At 41.5% G+C, this 18,324-nt stretch overlaps 1 protein-coding gene across 1 annotated transcript in view; it reads left to right on the plus strand.

Annotated features, from left to right (window-relative positions):
* The window catches only part of Itprid1 (ITPR interacting domain containing 1), a 116,238-nt gene extending 98,416 nt beyond the window's left edge, over positions 1-17,822 (plus strand). The window contains exons 9-13 of the mRNA XM_052172548.1: positions 5,966-6,048; positions 6,381-7,562; positions 14,935-15,062; positions 15,689-15,800; positions 17,478-17,822. Of these exons, the coding sequence (XP_052028508.1) occupies positions 5,966-6,048; positions 6,381-7,562; positions 14,935-15,062; positions 15,689-15,800; positions 17,478-17,822 (1,850 nt within the window). The remainder of the gene's footprint in view (positions 1-5,965; positions 6,049-6,380; positions 7,563-14,934; positions 15,063-15,688; positions 15,801-17,477) is intronic.
* Positions 17,823-18,324: the final 502 nt, after the last annotated feature.

The raw sequence follows: 18,324 nt of genomic DNA on the forward strand, positions 1-18,324 counted from the left end.
TTCTCCCCCTATTATATTTTGAAGAGCTGGGTTTGTGGAAAAATATTGTGTAAATTTGGTTTTGTCATGGAATATCTTGGTTTCTCCATCTATAGTGATTGAGAGTTTTGCTGGGTATAGTAGTCTTGGCTGGCATTTGTGTTCTCTTAGAGTCTGCATGAGCTCTGCCCAGAATCTTCTAGCTTTCATGGTCTCTGGTGAGAAGTCTGGTTTAATTCTGATAGGTCTTCCTTTTTATGTTCCTTGCCCTTTTTCTCTTACTGCCTTTAGTATGCTTTCTTTGTTTAGTACATTTGGGGTTTTGATTATTATGTGATGGGAGGTATTTCTGTTCTGGTGCAGTGTGTTTGGAGTTCTGTGCTTCTTGTATATTCATGGGCATCTCTCTCTTTAGGTTAGGGAAGTTTTCTTCCATAATTTTGTTGAAGATATTTGCTGGCCCTTTCAGTTGTAAATCTTCACTCTCATCTATACCTATAATCCTTAGGTTTGGCTTTCTCATTGTTTCCTGGATTTCCTGGATGTTTTGGGTTACAAGCTTTTTGAATTTTGCATTTTCTTTGACTGTTGAGTCCATGGTTTCAATGGTATCTTCAGCATCTAAGATTCTTTCTTCTATCTCTTGTATTCTGTTGTAGATATTTGCATCTATGGCCCCTGATTTCTTCCTAAGGTTTTCGATCTCCAATGTTGTCTCCCTTTGCGATTTCTTAGTTGTTTCTATTTCTGTTTTTAGATCCTGGATATTTTTGTTCAGTTCCTTCACTTGCTTGTTTGTGCTTTCCTGTAATTCTTTGAGAGATTTTAGTGTTTCCTCTTTCATGACTTCTGCCTGTTGATCAAAGTTCTCCTGTATTTCTTTAAGTGATTTTTTTGCATTTCCTCCTTATTGGTTCCTATCTTTTGACCCATATTCTCCTGAATTTCTTTAAGTGATTTTTGTGTTTCCCTTGTAAGGGCTTCTAGCTTTTGATCATTTTTCTCCTGAATTTCTTTAAGAGATTTATTTATTTCCTTCATGTGTGCCTCTAACAGCATCATGACCAGTGATTTTAAATACAACTCTTGTTTTTCTGGTCTGTTGGGGTATCCAGGACTTGCTGTTGTTGGAGAATTGGGTTCAGATGCTGCCATAATGCCTTGGTTTTTGTTAGTAGCATTCCTACATTTGCCTTTAGCCATCTAGTTCCCACTGGTGTTCAATGGTTTATTGTCACTGGCTGGTGCTTCAATCTCCTGTGGACCTTTAAGGCTATTTCTGACACTGGATGCCTGGGTTTCTCTGGCCCAGATTGCTGATGTGCTGCCTTCCTCTTTTGTGCCATTGGAACCCTGCTGAGTCTTTCCCCAAGCAATGTTATACTTGGGTTGTCTCAGTGAACCAGATGCTCCCTGACTGCTCTGTCATGGAGTGAAGATAGCAGCAGAGAGTCACTCCGTCTGCTGATCCCCACATAGGACACAGGCCCCATGACAGGCTGACTGGTAGACAAACTGCCTATGTGCTCAGGTCCTGGGTGCAGGCAGACCCCTGGCGGTTTGCGCCCCCAGAGATCTTAACCTCTGGGTATCTCAGTACCTGGTGCTGGTTTTCTGCCCCGGCAGGCAGGGAAGATGGCAGCGGGGAGTCACCCCCTCTGCTGATCTTCACGTAGGACACAGGCCCCATGACAGGCCGGGTGGCAGATGAACCACCTATGTGCTCAAGTCGTGGGCACAGGCAGACCCCTGGAGCTTTGACAGTCCCCCCCGCCAAGATCTTAAACTCAGGATATCTCAGTACTTGGTGCTGCTTTTCTGCTTGAGTTTACTTCTGAGGCAGAGTTGAGTTACCAGGAAATACTCTGACATAATGGAGTCTTATTTTATTATAGTTACCTTTAATCTTTTTTTACAGTCCAGTCCTTATCCCTCTCCTGTTTTGTCCTCCCACAGTTCCTCATCTCATTCTTCCTCCCTAATCTCTAAGAAGATATCACGCATGCACGTGCGCATACACACACACACACACACACACACACACACTCCCTCTCTCCCTCTCTCTCTCTGTCTCTCTCCCTCTCCCTTCTCTCTCTCTCTCTCTCTCTCTCTCTCTCTCTCTCTCTCTCTCTCTCTCTCTCTCTCTCTCTGCCAGGCCTCCCTTCCCTGGAGCCTCAAGTCTCTCAAGGGTTGTGTGCATCTTCTCTCATTGAGGCCAGACCAATCAGGCTTCTGCTGTATTGTGTCAGTGGCCTTATGTCAGCTACTATAAGCTGCCTGTCTGGTGGCTCAGTGTCTGAGAGATCTGGGGCGTCCAGGTTTGTTGAGGCCATGCATCTTCCTATGGGATCACCCTCCTCCTCAACTTCTTCCAGCCTTTCCCTAATTCAACCACTGGTATCTCCAACTTCAAACCATTGATTGGGTGTAAGTATCTGCTTCTGTTTCAGTCAGTTGCTTGTTGAGCCTTTCGGAGGGCAGTCATGCTAGGCTCCTGTCTTTAAGCATTAGTAATAGTGTCCGGCCATCGATCTTACCCTTGAGATGGCTTTCAGTTTGGGTTTCCCTTAATCGCTTCTTCATTTTTGTCCTTGTAGTTCATTTAGACAGGAACAATTCTGGGACAGAGTTTTTGACTGTGGGATGGCAACCCTATCCCTCAACTTGATGTCCTGTCTTTCTACTGGAGGTGGACTCTACAAGCTCCCTCTCCCCAGTGTTGAACATTTCATCTAAGGTCCCCCCTTTGAGTTTTGACAGTCTCTCATCTCCCAGGTTTCTGATACATTCTATAGGGTCCCCCCACCTCCTACCTCCCACATTCCGAGGCTATATATTTCCATTCATTCTGCTGGCGCTTGGGATTTCACTCCTGGTTCCCCTCAGGAATACCTGATCAGGTTCCCCTTTTCTCCTGCTTCTCCTCCTCCCCTCTCCCACCCATTTCCCTCCCTCTACCTGCCCCTGTGATTGCTTTATTCTCTGTCCCAAGTGGGATTGAATCATTCTCACTTGGGCCCTTTGGCTTGTTAACCTACTTGAGTTCTGTGGGTTATATTCTGGGTATTCTGCACTTTTTTATTTTTTGCTAATATCCACTTATTAATTAGTATATAACATGCATGTCCTTTTAGGTCTGAGATACCTTACTCAGGATTATATTTCCTAGTTCCATCCATTTACCTGCAAAACTCATGATGTCCTTGTTATATATCAATATCAATATCTATCTATCTATCTATCTATCTATCTATCTATCTATTCTTTTTATTTTTTTTTACTCATGAGATTTTATCTCCCCCATCCACTCTCCAAGTGTTCTACATCCTATACCACCTCCTTGCACCCTGTCCCCACCCCCTCACCCCCATCTCCACAAAGATGTCCCCACCCCCACCCACCAGACCTCTAAACTCCTTGGGACTCCCAGTCTCTTGAGGGTTACGTGCATCTTTTCTGACTAAACCCAGACCCAGCAGTCCTCTGCTGTATATGATATGGACCTCATATCAGCTGGTGTATGCTGCCTAGTTGGTGGTGCAGTGTCTGAGAGATCTTGGTGGTCCAGGTTAATTGAGACTACTGGTTCCCCTACAGGGTTACCCTCCTCCTCAGCTTCTTCCAGCTTTCCCCTAATTCAACCACAGGGGCTAGCAGCTATGTCCATTGATTTGGTGCAAATATCTGCCTGTGACCCTTTCAACTGCTTTCTGGGTATTTCAAAGGGCAGTCACAATAGGTTCCTTTTTGTGAGCACTCCATAGCCTCAGTAATAGTGTCAGGCCTTGGGGCCTCCCCTTGAGCTGGATCCCACTTTGGGCCTATTGCTGGACCTTCTTTTCCTCAGGCTCCTCTCCATTTCCATCCCTGCAGTTCTTTCAGACAGGAACAATTATGGGTCAGAGTTTTGACTGTGGGATAACAACCCCATCCCTCACTTGATGCCCTGCCTTTCTGCTGAAGATGGGCTCTACAAGTTCACTCTCCCCATTGTAGGGCATTTTATCTAAGGTCCCTCTCTTTGAGACCTGAGAGTTTCTCACCTCCCCAGGTCTCTGGTTCATTCTGGAGGATTCCCCCAACCTCCTACCTCCCGAGGTTGCATGTTTCCATTCTTTCTTCTGGCCCTCAGGTATTTCAGTCCTTTTCCTCCATCCAGTACCCAATCATGTTCCCCTCTCCCCTTCCCAGTTTCTCCAGATCCCTCTTTCCCCTCTTGTAGTTGCTTTCTTCTTCCCCCCAAGTGGGACTGAGGTGTCCTCACTTGGGCCCTTCAGCTGGTTGAACTTTTTGAGTTCTGTGGGCTGTATTTTGGGTGTTTGGTACTTTTTTTGGATAATATCCACTTATTAATGAGTGGATTACACACCCTGCATGTTCTTTTGGGTCTGAGTTACCTCACTCCGGATGATATTTTCCAGTTCCATTCATTTGCCTGCAAAATTCAGGATATCCTCATTCTTAATAGCTGAGTAGTATTGCATTGTGTAAATGAACCACATTTTCTGAATACTTTCCTCTGTCATGGGACATCTAGGTTGTTTTAAGCTTCTGGCTATCACAAACAAGGCTGCTGTGAACATAGTGGAACATGTGCTCCTGTGGCATGGTGGGGCATCTTTTGAGTATATTCCCAAGAGTGGTATTGCTGGGTCTTGAGGTAGATCTATTTTCAATTTTCTGAGGAACCTCCAGATTGACTTTAAGAGTGGTTGTACCAGTTTGCAACCCCACCAGCAACGGAGGAGTGTTCCTCTTTCTCCACATCCTTTCCAACAGGTGTTGTCACCTGAACTTTTGATCTTAACCATTCAGATTGATGTAATGTGGAATCTCAGGGTCGTTTTGAATTGCATTTCTCTGATCACTAAGGATTTTGAACATTTCTTTAGGTGTTTCTCGGCCAGTCAAGATTCCTTTGTTGTGAATTTTCAATTTAGGTCTATATCTCATTTTTGTTTGGGGTTGTTTTTGTTTGGGCTAGCTTCTTGAGTTCTTTATTTATTTTGGATATGGACCTCTATCAGATGTTGGTTTAGTGAAGATTTTTTTCCCCAGTCTGTAGATTGCTGGTTTGCCTAATTGGCTAAGTCTTTTGCCTTACAAAAGCTTTCCAGTTTCATCCCATTTATCATGATCTTATAGCATGAGCCATTGGAGTTCTGTTTAGGAAATTTCCATCTGTGCCAATGAGTTTAAGGCTCTTTTCCACTTTCTCTTCTATTAGATTCAGTGTATCAAGTTTTATGTTGAGGTACTTGATCCACTTGAACTTGAGCTTTGTGCAAGGTAACAAATATGGACCTATTTTCACTTTTCTACATATCAACAGCCAGTTATACCAGCACCATTTGTTGAAGATGATTTCTTTTTTTTCCATTGTACATGTTTGGCTTCTTTGTCAAAAATCAAGTACCTGTAAGTGTGTGGTTTTATTTCTAGGTCTTCAATTCTATTCCATTCATCATTGTGTCTGTCTCTTACAAGTGGCATGCAGTTTTATCTCTATTGCTCTGTAGTAAAGCTTTAGATCAGGGATAGTGATTTCCCCCAGCCATTCTTTTATTGTCAAGTATCGTTTTTTGCTATTCTGGATTTTTTGCCTTTCCAGGTGAATTTGAAAATTGCTGTTTCCATGTCTTTGAAGAATTATGTTAGGTTTTTGATGGGAATTGCATTGAATCTATAGATTGCCTTTGGTGGAATGGCCATTTTTACTATGTTAATTTTGCCAATCCATGAGCATGGGAAATCTCTCCATTTTCTGAGACTTCTTTGATTTCTTTCTTGAGAGACTTAAAGTTATTGTCATATAGGTGTTTCACTTTCTGACACTTGAGAAAGATGTCCTTGGAGGTTTCCCATTGGGTCATTCATGGCCAGACAATGCATGATCTCTACTGTGCTAGTCATAGAGGTTTATTCTCCTATATTGTGTGCAGGACAATTTCACTTTCCTAACCTCCAGGAATATTTCTTCACACAGGCACCCTAGTGGACAGAACAAACAGCTGTCAGTCTGATAGCAGTGGATTTTTGGAAGAACTGCCAGAGCTCCAGCCTCTCCAGGTAAAAGGGCCTGGAATGGGGTCCTAACTGCATACTTAACACTCTAAGTCCTATAAACCACTCCACCCTCATTATATACTCAGTCCTAGAGAACTTGGAATGGCAAATATAAAGTTCACATCACAAATGGAAACTTTTAAAGCCCGCACTATATATATATATATATCTTTGGTTTGATTTTTCTAAACAATGAGCTGAAGTTCATGGGGAAGAGATGCTGGGTAACACAGTAATCTGATAAAATTCCATGTTTATAGCCTGTGCTCAAGACTTCTGTGCTACTGTTCTGCCCTAACTTCCTGATTCATTTTCCATGTTGTTTTCTCCTACAGGTGTCTTCTTTGACAGGCAGCCAGAGCTCCATTAGAGGTTGCAAACCAAGGGATCAGAATCATAGTCCAGCATCATGGCAAGACTCTCTGCAAGAGTCATATGGCTCTAAATCCAAGATCATGACAAGCTCATCTTTGTTAAGCCAAGATAGGAGTACCTTGGAAGAAAAGGCCTCAGCATCTGTGGTGGAGGAGGATCTTCAACTTAAGGCCATGGAAGAGTCACTAGAAATAGTCAACCCAGATATGACTCTGACCAAGGCCATCATGTTGGGAGAACACACAGAGAGTGTTGCTGGAACTGAAGTCACTTCTACTTCTACATGTAATAACACAATGGGGGTCATGGTGACTCATGTCACAGAAAAAGAAGATAGATCTCTAGGCTATAAGGGTACTAGAAAAATGCTGATAGGAAGGCACTGCTTTGAGTCACCAAGGTCATCCAGGATTGATCAAATTCCAGACAATTTTTATCATGTGGTCTCTGAGATCCCCAGAACAGAGGACAACAGCAAAGTCTTCCCTGAGACCAAGCAAAGCTCACTGGTACAAGAGAGGCCAGCACAGCACTCTCACCAGCACAGGGGAGCCATACACTATAAATGTGACCTTGTTCAAACCTCTGAGAAGTCTATTCCCCACCTTGATGAGCCACCTGGAGATGTTCCCACTGACTCCAATGCTGCCAGCTCTTGGTCTGTGACAACCCAGATGTCCTCCAATCTGTTGTCAGCTGCTCAGAGGGTTGCAAACCTGGGGACCTATAATAAAGGAACAGCTTTTGAATGCACTCCATGTGACCCTCTTAATACCACAGACCTAAGACTGCATACAGAAACAAGGCAGGTCAAGGATGTTGCTGTTCAGACTGATGCATATGAATGCAAGCTCAAGCCCTCACATAAGGACTTAATTCACAGACCCCGACCCCTCACCAAATCCATTTCTTTGGATACAGGTTTTTCTTGTACCTCCCCAACAGGCATCTGCCATACCACACCTACCCACTGTTGTGTCTGCTGTCATCACTGCCCCAACTGCCAGTGGAGGAGGCAAGGCCCTGGCCCAGAACCCTCTATTTGCAGGCATTTCCTGTATTCACATGCAGAGGATCCTAAAGTCCAGTTCATGAAGACATTGAAAATACTCCAAGACACTACTGTGAGGGACCTGTGTTCTGTAAGTGTCTCCACTACAAACTGGGAAGGCAGATGTACCAACCACACTCTGGCACGACAATGATAGTGTTTATCCTCTTTTATAGCAGAGAAAACTCAGAGCATGCCTCCTATTTTCAAATATTAGTCATGTTTGTTGAGTATTTTATAGTTTGTGAGATAAATTCATACATTCAAGGTTATAATAATAATTTCCCTGTCTCATCTCCAAGTCAGTGTAACTGAGAATTCTGACATTCAAATTCAGTAGACTATATAATCTTGACTCGGCCATTTAGAGTCTCTAAGGCAGTCATGTAAAATAGTGGGATGGAGACTATGGATGTAGCTCAGTGGCTAAGTACTTGCATAAGGCCCTGGGTTTAATGTGTGAATGTGTGAATGTGTGTGTGTATGTGTGTGTGTACATATGTACAGGGATTGTATTCCTCTATGCATCCATACATATGTACATATATGTAGGGAACTGACTCATTTCATTATCACAAAATTGTATCGTGATGAAATAAAGCTCTCAACATAATTAGAGACTCAATGCAATACTTAATGAAGAGAAAGCTCGAAGTAATATTAATTGATGATGTATGGCACTAATCATCAATTTTTGTAACTCTTTTATTATTGATGTATTACTTGAACCTCTAATGTCATATAAAGGGACTTCTCATCAACCTTTGGTAACTGGTTTTAAAATGAGTTCTGGGGTTATGGAATGCTGAGTAGTGTCAGCCTAATCTCTGATTAATCAATTTGCTCATAATGAATCCTTCTAATGCTTCTTTTAAGTTTTTCTAAGGTGTGGATAGTCTAGGTCTTCTAGGCTAACTATCAAGTAAATCTTAAAGACTATAATGTCTGAAATTTCACATACAAAAAGTAAAGGATGTTGGTGATACAGGAGTATAGTGATTTATGGACAATGCAGAGGAACTGGCTTACTAAGTGTCATGGTCCAGTGCTCTTGGGTCCTCTTCTTTTCATTTAATTCCACAAAAAAATGTACTAAATGCCTACTATAAACAATTTAATTTATATTGTGTCATCTAATCTTCATTTTCTTAGATGCCATAAATATTCATTGGGTTTCTAATTGTGGCAAGTCCTCTTTCTTTTGTAAAAGAAGAAACTGGACTATAGAGTTTAGATAATCTTTCAGCACTTTACAACCACTAAGTGTTGAATCTCAACACAAATTCTTATACAAAGATGTGTCCAATTTTAAAATATCTAGACCTGTATAAGAGTGATTGTGTGAAAGATAAAGGAAACCATCATGTGAACTTTTGACATATAGAACTCTACATAAGCCTAGCATAAACTTAGAAATTAATTTTCAGATTGAAAAATATCAGAAATTTAGAATATTTAAGAATGAGTCAAAATAAAGGTTGTATTACTCATAGAAAGCTTCATCTAGGCTTTGTAATCAACTCTGGGTCTCTTATAAAGTGGAAGAAAAGGGCAAAGGCTGATGTGTATCTGGGATCCTAGAGTCAAAATAACCAAATCCTGGAGAATGGGCCTAGGGATATAGCTCAGTGGTAGAATGCCTAGGTACCTCAAATTTAGTATTAAAATAAATAAAGTAAAATCTAGGAGAATGGAAAAATCACCACCATATTTATTTACTGAGAGGTCACAAGTACTCTAAGGAAGTGTTCTTCTGTGAATCATTCCCTGCTCTTACATCAGGTGACATTATCTGTCTTTGGAAGCATCTGTCACAGCTGGAAGACCAATGGGTGTTACTGGCAACAAATGGGTGCAGATCAGAGAAGATGTCGAACATGCTACTGCACATGTAAAGGGCAGCCCCACCACAGATCACTATTTGGTCTAATATGTCAGTGTGGTCAAGACTGAAAGCCACAGCCCTAGAAAACTAAGCACTCACTTGACTATGTAGTTTATATGACAATATATTAGACATGAAAGTTAGCTGAAGCAGGTGTCATTTGAGATCCTACACAATTAGACCATATAAATAAGTACTTTTATTTCTGTAATGAAAGCCTGGTTCAGTTATAGTGGCACATTGCTATAATGCCTCCACTCAGAAGATTAAGGTAGGAAGATCATTACAAGGTCAAGGTTAGTCCAGTCAACATAGCAAGTGCTAAAGGCTACAAAGTGAAACTTCATCTCAAGGATAAATTTTACAAAGAAGTATAAATTAAATGATGTTTAGTCTTATGTTTTATTTAAAATAGTAAGAATACAATCAAAATTATGTTAAAAATTTTAGGAGAGAAGGTCCTTCAAGACATAGCCAATGCCATTTGGTAATCATGATGCTGGGATAGGAAACTAAATCTGTTTTCTGATTACATCACCCCCACCAATTAAAAATAATGCAAATATTTCTTGGCAGTAGAAGAAAAATAGTAAGCATGTATTAGTAAACTGAGAATCTAGAAGACAATTACATCAAATTGTATTTGAGATTCAGTGTTAATTTGATGAGACCCAGAAAAACTTAGGCATAAGGACCCAAAGCTGGTTCAAAGATAAGGATGCCTCTTATGATAGTGATAGACACTTAGTTTGACATCCTACCTAGGGTTTCCCTGAGTATGGACCAGTGATCTTACCTCACCTCTTTCTGTCAAAGAGGACCTTGGACTTACATTATTCTAGCTGTGTGGAATAATTTGGAATCTGGAAACAGATGTTCTGCTTCATTTGGCACTACAGCATAGAAAGGTTTTCGTGATCCTCTCTGTATAATCATTATCCTTACACTGGTATGTAGGTAGGCGTTAAACTAGCAGCAGTTGATTGAGTGTAAGCTTCCTGATCTTGCCCCTTGCCTCACAAGCCATTAGCCCTCCTCCTCCTAGAGTCTAGAATTATCAGGAGATGGGAAGTTGGCTCAGTAAAGTGCTTGCTGCACAAGCATGAGGACCTGAGTTTGCATCTTCAGTATGCACAGAAAAGCCTGGATGTGTGCTGTGTATGTGTGTGTGTGCTGGGGATGTGTGTGGTGGTACAGTAACAGATGGAGTCCCTGGAGCTTAATGAGGAGCCATTCTAGCTGAATAGGTAAGCTACAGGTTTATCTAGAGAGCTTGTCCCCAAAATAAGGGACAAATAATATTCAGTGTCAACTTCTGACTTACACACACACACACACACATACACACACACACCTGCATGTACATGAACATGGATACACATAACCACAACAACAAAAGGATTTGTAATTATACAGAAAACTCAAAGGTCATTGATTTGACTGATGTGGGTATTCCACAGTTTTACTAGATGGCCACGTGTTTTTCTTCCTTTAAATTTAAGGGTTCAGAAATACACAGTCATTGGGAACAGTAAACTGATGTGGTCATACATATACACTTACAATGAGTGTTTGTTTGCACGCACACACACACACACACACACCTGCACATACCTGCACACACCTGCACACCATGTAGGTAGACCACTAGCAGTGTGTTAGTCAAGAAATTTGAAGAGTGGAAAACGAAATCGACCTGTGCTGTGAATGTGCCTGACTGGCCTGTAAAACCTGGGAAAAGATTCTACAGGCAATGTGGCTTTAAGTTAAACCCTATGGGGGTTTAAGTTAGGAAATCTATTAAGAATAAAAATAACCAGAAACTAGGCCATGGGTGAAATGAAGATTATAGACAGAGATGGCTGCTTTACTGTCTCACGGCAACAGGCAGGCAGAGCACATGTTGAAAGTCAGAGAAATTGTATGTAAAATCTTGACTTCTTCCCCTGTGCACTATTGTCTTCTCCCCCAGGATGTGTGACACCACAGAGAAACCCACAGCTCATTCTGTGATCTTCTGGTTTAACTAGAAGACCAGTTTGTTGATATTAGATTCCTATGTGCACTTTATAACAATAATTTGTCACTGGGAAATTGATTTGTTCATATAATTAACCTTGAATATATGAATTCTTGGAAATATGTTTAACTAAAATATGTTAAGTCAAAGCCAAACTTCATATTTCCCTATTTAGAAATAAGATTTCTGATTATTAAAAAACTATATGTATAGGCTAAGGTTTAAAAGTAGAAATTGTAGCATTTAAAAATGTGAGTCAATTAGAAAGCTCATGTTATTGTTTTGTTTTTAATACTGTCATTCTTACTGTTTAAGTTTACATTAATGGGTTGTGCCAGTAGAGAAGACCTTGTAGGTTTGTCCAAGACATTACTTAGGACAAAAAGAGAAAGATATAAACACACACACACACACACACACCTGTTATTACTTGCCCGGGGTTTTCTTTATTCTGAAATGTTTTTTGCTAGTACTTAGGCTAAATTGTATCTTTCTAAATAATCAGGAGATGGCAGCACTTTAGAATTTTCCACAGCACTGCAGTCTTCAGTCACAAACTGGCCATCAACACTCTCTAAATCCAAGCCCTACCTCCTTATCATCCAGTCTTAGGGGTTATCCCCACACATGGAGCTGAGCCTTGAAACCCAGGGTTAATGATGTTCAGCTTGCTTGAACATTGTGTTGCCATGGCCTGGCATTGTTGCTCCTTGGACGTTGAAAGCAGTTACCTGAATTGACTTGAAGCACTGAGCAGCTCCTTTCTGAGCGACAGGTGCCTCCTCATGCTGTCTGATTGCCCTTCATTCCATGACGTGACTTCATTAGATATTGGGAAGGGAAAGATCAATTAAGTGGTATAAATCTGAAATATGAACAGCATTTTTGGCTACAGATATCAAAGAGTTTTTATCTACACACTTATCTACAAGAGATGTTCACATGCACTTCAAAATCATTTCCATTTTATGAGCCATAATTCAATAATATATTAAGCATTTTTACCAACATCAGCATGTGTCAAAGACTTCCCACAACTGGCTCAGGTTCTCATTTTAAAGCTAAATACATCATTCAGTATGAAATAACTCAAAACAAAATGATGTAGTTTTTATATCAAAGTATCAGTCTTAGATTAATATTCTCATTATGGAACTTCTAGGTCAAGTAATAATCACAAAGTATCCATAATCTTGGCCATGTGATTTTGAGGATAAAGATGAAAAACATTACTGAATGGTTCAGAAACTGAAGCAGAGAGTGATGGAGTCCTTGGTCTGGCAGCCAAATAAGTTTCATTTAGATTGCTTCTCAAAAGCTCAGAAAAAATCATCTGATTTCATTCTTTGACTATCAGCTTTGACAGAGAAGCTTGGGGATTGTGGACTTTTAGCTAAGCACACTGCAGCTTGTAAAGCATTAGATTTGTGTTAAGAGGAAAGGAGAGAAGGTTGGTGAGTAGGAGCATGCGGCTTCTAGTGTCTGGAAGAGGGTCCGGTAGAGACAGTTAGAGATCCTCTAGCATAAATATCACTTAAAGTCAGGTGGGAGGTGGTCCTGTGACTCTGGGTCATAGGTGTACACAAAGAACCATCCAATACAGATTGTAAAACAAGGGGAGAGCTGATCAGAGATTAGCAAAGCAGTAAAATGCCCCACAGATAGACTGGGCTCAGTGGTTCAGTGGTACACAGAGGGCATCAATTAACATAGTGAAAACAGGTTTGATTCAGGAACTACTGGCAGTAACATAGAGCTGGACTTCATTTTGATCTGTGAGGGGGGTGTTATGGGCATTTTAAGGAGAGAGATGGGGGGCTCAGTGGAGCTAGTGACGCAGAAAATGGAAAAAGGACAGATGTGTTTGTAAGTTGACTGTATTTAAGATACTTCTAGGAAAAGCAGTAATTAGCAAGCTGCCATGATCCTGACCATGGGATTTAGAGGATAAAGATTAAAAGAAAAAAATCTTGGACTTTTCAGAAACAGAGGCAGAGGATGGTGGGTTTTGTGGACTGGCAGTCCAAGGAGTTTCATTTGAGTTACTTCTCCAAAGCCTTCACAATCCCACCATCCCACAGAGACTTCTAGTTTGAGTTCAATTCATAGGAATGGCTCTTGGGTCCTTAAGAAACTTGCTTCTGGTTTGGACGGCATGAATGCTCACTGCTGTGAGCCCTTAAGAAGGAAGTCTGGAGTCTGTGCTGTTGTGCCTGCCTCCCCACAGTGCACTGAGCACAAGCTTCTTTTTGCAGCAGATGGAGTCTATTAGAGATCCGCAGCCGGTCAAAACACAGAGACTTGGTGATCCTCACAATACCCAGCCCCAAACAGGACATCCATAGTACAACCCCTACATCTAAGACTCAGGGAACATCACAGAAGAGAGGGTTAAAAGATTGTAAGATCCAGAGACTGAAATATCATCTGTGTGGTTATGTGGACATGACAGGGACATTACACCCATATACTCTCAACAACCTGGCTGCCTGCACAAGTCCTACAAAGACCTCAGCTTTTTATAAGATAGCATGTATTGAGGAAAAATCAAAATGGTCTTACCTCTAGATAAAGAACTATAGGCAATCAATGTTTGATGAGAGCAAGAACCACTTCTTTTTCCAAGTACAAGATCCCAGCATTAAGTGGTTATTTGTAAATACATGCAAATGGGGGCAACAGTAGGGTGTGTGTGTGTGTGTGTGTGTGTATGTGATTTCTGGCAACATTGAGCTTTTTTCGGTAAGCACGTTAATTAGATGTCAGTCATCCTAGGGCCATGGCCAAGTGTCTGGTCAACTCACTACAGATAAGTTATTAGCTGTGGACAATTCCAAAGCTCTTAGGTTGCAAGAATGTATCGAATCAGGAACACCAATGGATAATAAGCATTGAAGACTAGTATGGGGAGTGGGGCCAAGAGTTATTCAAGTCTTAATTCTAGCTCCTAGAGAGCATGGATGTCTAACATTTCTCTCAGGTGATGTTGTTTGATGAAGAAAATAGATCCTGTAGATTCCCCTCTTCAAGGACTATGATTAAGCAAGGGTAAAACTAGTAACAAAATAATCCTAATTTCTTACGTATTTCATAAGAAATTTTATAATTTCTTATAATTTTTTATAATTTCCTATGTATTTTTTGAATAAGTACATATGAGTAAATGTGTTAAATGTTGATGCTAAGAGTGATGGGGTACTGGGTACCAACACTGAACAAGATTAAAGGAGACTTCATTCTTCTACCTGTGAGCCTACTCTATGGTGATTCTTCCTGTTCTGTCTACCGCCTTGCATCTCTATCATCTAGGACTAGTTTGGGCCTTCATGCACATAATTAATTCTCACCCAAGTGCCACTCAACAACCTCTCACTTTTGTATTAGTCAAATACAATCTAATTTCTTCCAAAGCCATGGGCTGGAGGAGCTCCTTGGTCTCTTCTAAGTGTTAGCACTTGGGCTTCTTTGCAAATGGTGAATTCCAACTGGGAAGAAAGGCAGACTCCTCCAGCCATGTTAGCAGAAAGTTCACCCTTCTTGGGTTGTTTTTGTTGCCAGTGCACAGTCTATGAAATGGAAACCATGAAGATGGTGTGCCAGAGTTTCCGGGAGCACTTAGAGGCAATCGAGCAGCACTTCATGGGACAGCAGGCACCCTTTCCCAGGGACATGTCAGAAGAGGAAAGGTAATTATCTAAGGCAAGCATAAAAGTAAGTACCAGACCACACACCTGGAGCAAGGGAAGGTAATCAGGGCAGGCAGGCCAGATGAGCATGATGGAGCAGGACTAATGAGAAATCGGCCAGCTCTTTGCTTTCATGGCCTTAGTTGTGCTTTCCCAGTGTGAGACCTTGAGAGCCAGCACGGGATGGGTACCCTCATTATTGAAGATTGGAGCTATTTGAGAAGGTCAGAAGAGGGGCAATCAGATGAGAAGACAGGAAAGGACAGCAGGATTTCTTTAATTGATGGGAGTGGGACTTGTGCAGGGGGGTATCAGAGTTTAGAAATGTGCATTATTGTCACAGGGGTGAAAAATGTCACCAAAATAAATGCATTCACCTATTGCCTATGGCTGAGGGGATAGATTTTAAAAGTAAAGTTCTTATCAGGAAGTATTATGTGTTCTTATTTGGGAGGTGGCATGTTCTAGAGCTATATGGCGGTCATCCTTACCCACCTTGGTAACTTGCTTACAGATGATGGATTGCATTTTGAAGTAGGTAAACTGATACATATATTATACCACAATAGGATTTCTTTTTAACTGGTGGTGATTTTGAAGTTTTCTTTTCTATCCTCTTTGAGCAGGGAAGAGGCTGAGCACCTGAGAACTTTACGTGAGGCCCTGAAGCAGCAAGTGGCAGAGCTGGCCTTTCAGTTAGGAGACAGAGCCAGGCAAATCAAAGAAGGGATCCTACCGGTAAGGGTTGTGGCAGAGAATGGACACAGAGTGGATGCATGCATAGTGTGAATGTTGCTACTACTTATAGGAGGGCTGCTTCAAATAAGAAGCCAGTGGTGAAAGAGTTGCATGTAGCGAATGTAGCGTTGCATGTTACATAGTCACATCTGCAGATTGATCTTGACCTGTCAAAGGGGGCTTGGCTCAGGTTTACAGCGACTCCAAGGGTTTTCCTGCCATTCAAAGGAGGAAGAAGTACTATGACTCCTTTTCCATGTAAGAACAAGAATCCCAGCAGACTGAAGCTGGTCTTTTTAGCCAATAGAAGCTAGCTCGCTACTCTACTTGGGGTTTGGAAAGCCCATTGCAGAACTGTTGTATCTCATAAATACCTTTTGGGCAGGTCTGGGGTAGCTATTTAGTGCAAATGTGACAGGTCTCTGTCACTAGCAGTGGACACAGAGGAACAGTTCCACTCTGTGTTTTCCACATACCTGTAGTAACATGAAGCATCCCTCTTTCCAACTAGGGCCTCCATTCAAGTAAAAGCAGGATTCATGACCTCCTCAAAGAGGACAGTTCCAAGATAGGCAGCATAGATTTCAACTACAGGGGTTGGTTAATTGAGGGACAACAATGTAGGGAAAGAGTAAGATATGCGCACATATGAAGAGTTGCATTTAGGTTTATTTTAGTAAATACATATAGGATTTATGCGGTTCTCAAGTTATACTGCTAAAAGTTGTGAATAACCAACTCCTCCTCTTTATCATTGCTCAAAGAGAGCAGCTCACAACAAAGCTAAAGTTTACAGAAGGGGCCAGAGAGATAACTCAGGAGTTCACATGTCTCTTGCAGAAGCTTTGTGCACAGCATGTGGGACTGGTGGCTCACAACCACCTGTAGCTCCACTTCTAGGGGATTCAATATCCTTTTCTTGACTCCTGGGACAACTACGGACAGATATGTATATAATTAAAATTACACAAATAAGTTTAAAAAAATCATGAATTTTCTTCTCTGAACAAACTTTTAAGATCGATTCCTGGGGAATACTGTTTAGGGTTTAGAGTGAGAGGTGAATAGAACTCATGCTCCATAAGAAAGCAGACTCATTGTCTTTGGTAAAATGTTTTGTCAAACACATTATTTTGGTGAGCTCTTTGGCCTTTTCCAGTAGTATATGGTTTCCTGCCATTCTCTACGGAGAAAGGAGCTCAGATTCCTGGACCCACATTTCTCCCCATGTGTCTTAGCTATCTTCTACTGCTAAGGTAAAACATGGCTGCGCACAACTTGGAAACCAAAGGGCTCATTTGCCTTACAAATTACAGTTGACCATCAGAGGGAACCAAAGCAGTATCTCAAGTCAGGAACCTAGAAGCAGGAACTGAATCAGGGGCAATGGAGGATCTCTGCTTACTGCCTTTCTCCTCAATACTTGCTCAGCCCAATTGTTTATGCAGCTCAGGACTTACCCAGGGATGGTACCATCCACAGTGTGCTGGACCCTCCCACATTCATTTTTAAGCAAGATATACAGGCAATCTGATGGAGGCATTTTCTCAACTGAGGATCTCCTTTCCAGATAACTCTAGTTTGAGTCAAGTTGGTAAAGAACTAACCAGTGTGGCATGTCACCATGGCTCCCTATCTTCCTGCTCCTTACACGCTCCATTTTGCATTTTCTTTCAGCAGCTAGACCTTCTCTGTGAGGAGCTACTGGAACACTGTGCCGATCTGCCATTATGCAATTGGACAGAAGGAAAGCATGGCCAGAGATCATGTGTTTCATCCCACGCGACGGCCCCTGAGTCCCCTGCCAGGAGTGGCCAGTGGACTCCATGCTCTGGGGTAACTCAGCTAGTTGCTTTTAGTCCCTCTGACCTTGAAACCAGAGGAGGGCTATCTCTAAAGACACCAGCTACAGCAGAATCAGGTCTGGTTCCCCCACTCAATCATGTTGGAGAGAAGTCTCTGTTAGACCAGAGAGGGTTTGATGATCTTTGTACAAAATGGAATGTCCAAGAGCACCTGTAACAAGGGAATCCAAATCCTATGTACCCTAAAAGCTCTGAGGATTTTAATATTCATTGATTACATAATAAGAAAGCACACAGTATGCAACTGACTGAGGTATATTATAGTCACTGAGTAGCGTATGACCTCTACTCTGACAGAGCATGTGTCCTAGTGGAGGATGACAAGTATAAACATGCAAATGTATCTATAATGAAAAATCAATAAAATGACAATGTGACCTTATTTCATGTAAAATATTTATCTGAGTCTGATCAGGTATCTGGAAGGCATGTTCAGAGATGTGATAGTTCTAATGCTGGAGGCATCTGTGAGCAAGACAGAATGTCTTTCCATCAAGAGTGAGAGAAACAAGACAACAAACAAATGCTATTTCCATACAGCAGCTTGTGGAGGAGTCACTGTGTAAAATGGGAAGAAAGGGTCTCACAAAAGTGACCCCTGGGTAAAGACTTGAAGGTAAGAAGATGGAAGCTCTACAGACCTCAGGAACAAGAGCCTG

Source organism: Apodemus sylvaticus, chromosome 2 (genome assembly GCF_947179515.1).
Source record: "Apodemus sylvaticus chromosome 2, mApoSyl1.1, whole genome shotgun sequence".
NCBI lineage: Eukaryota > Metazoa > Chordata > Mammalia > Rodentia > Muridae > Apodemus > Apodemus sylvaticus.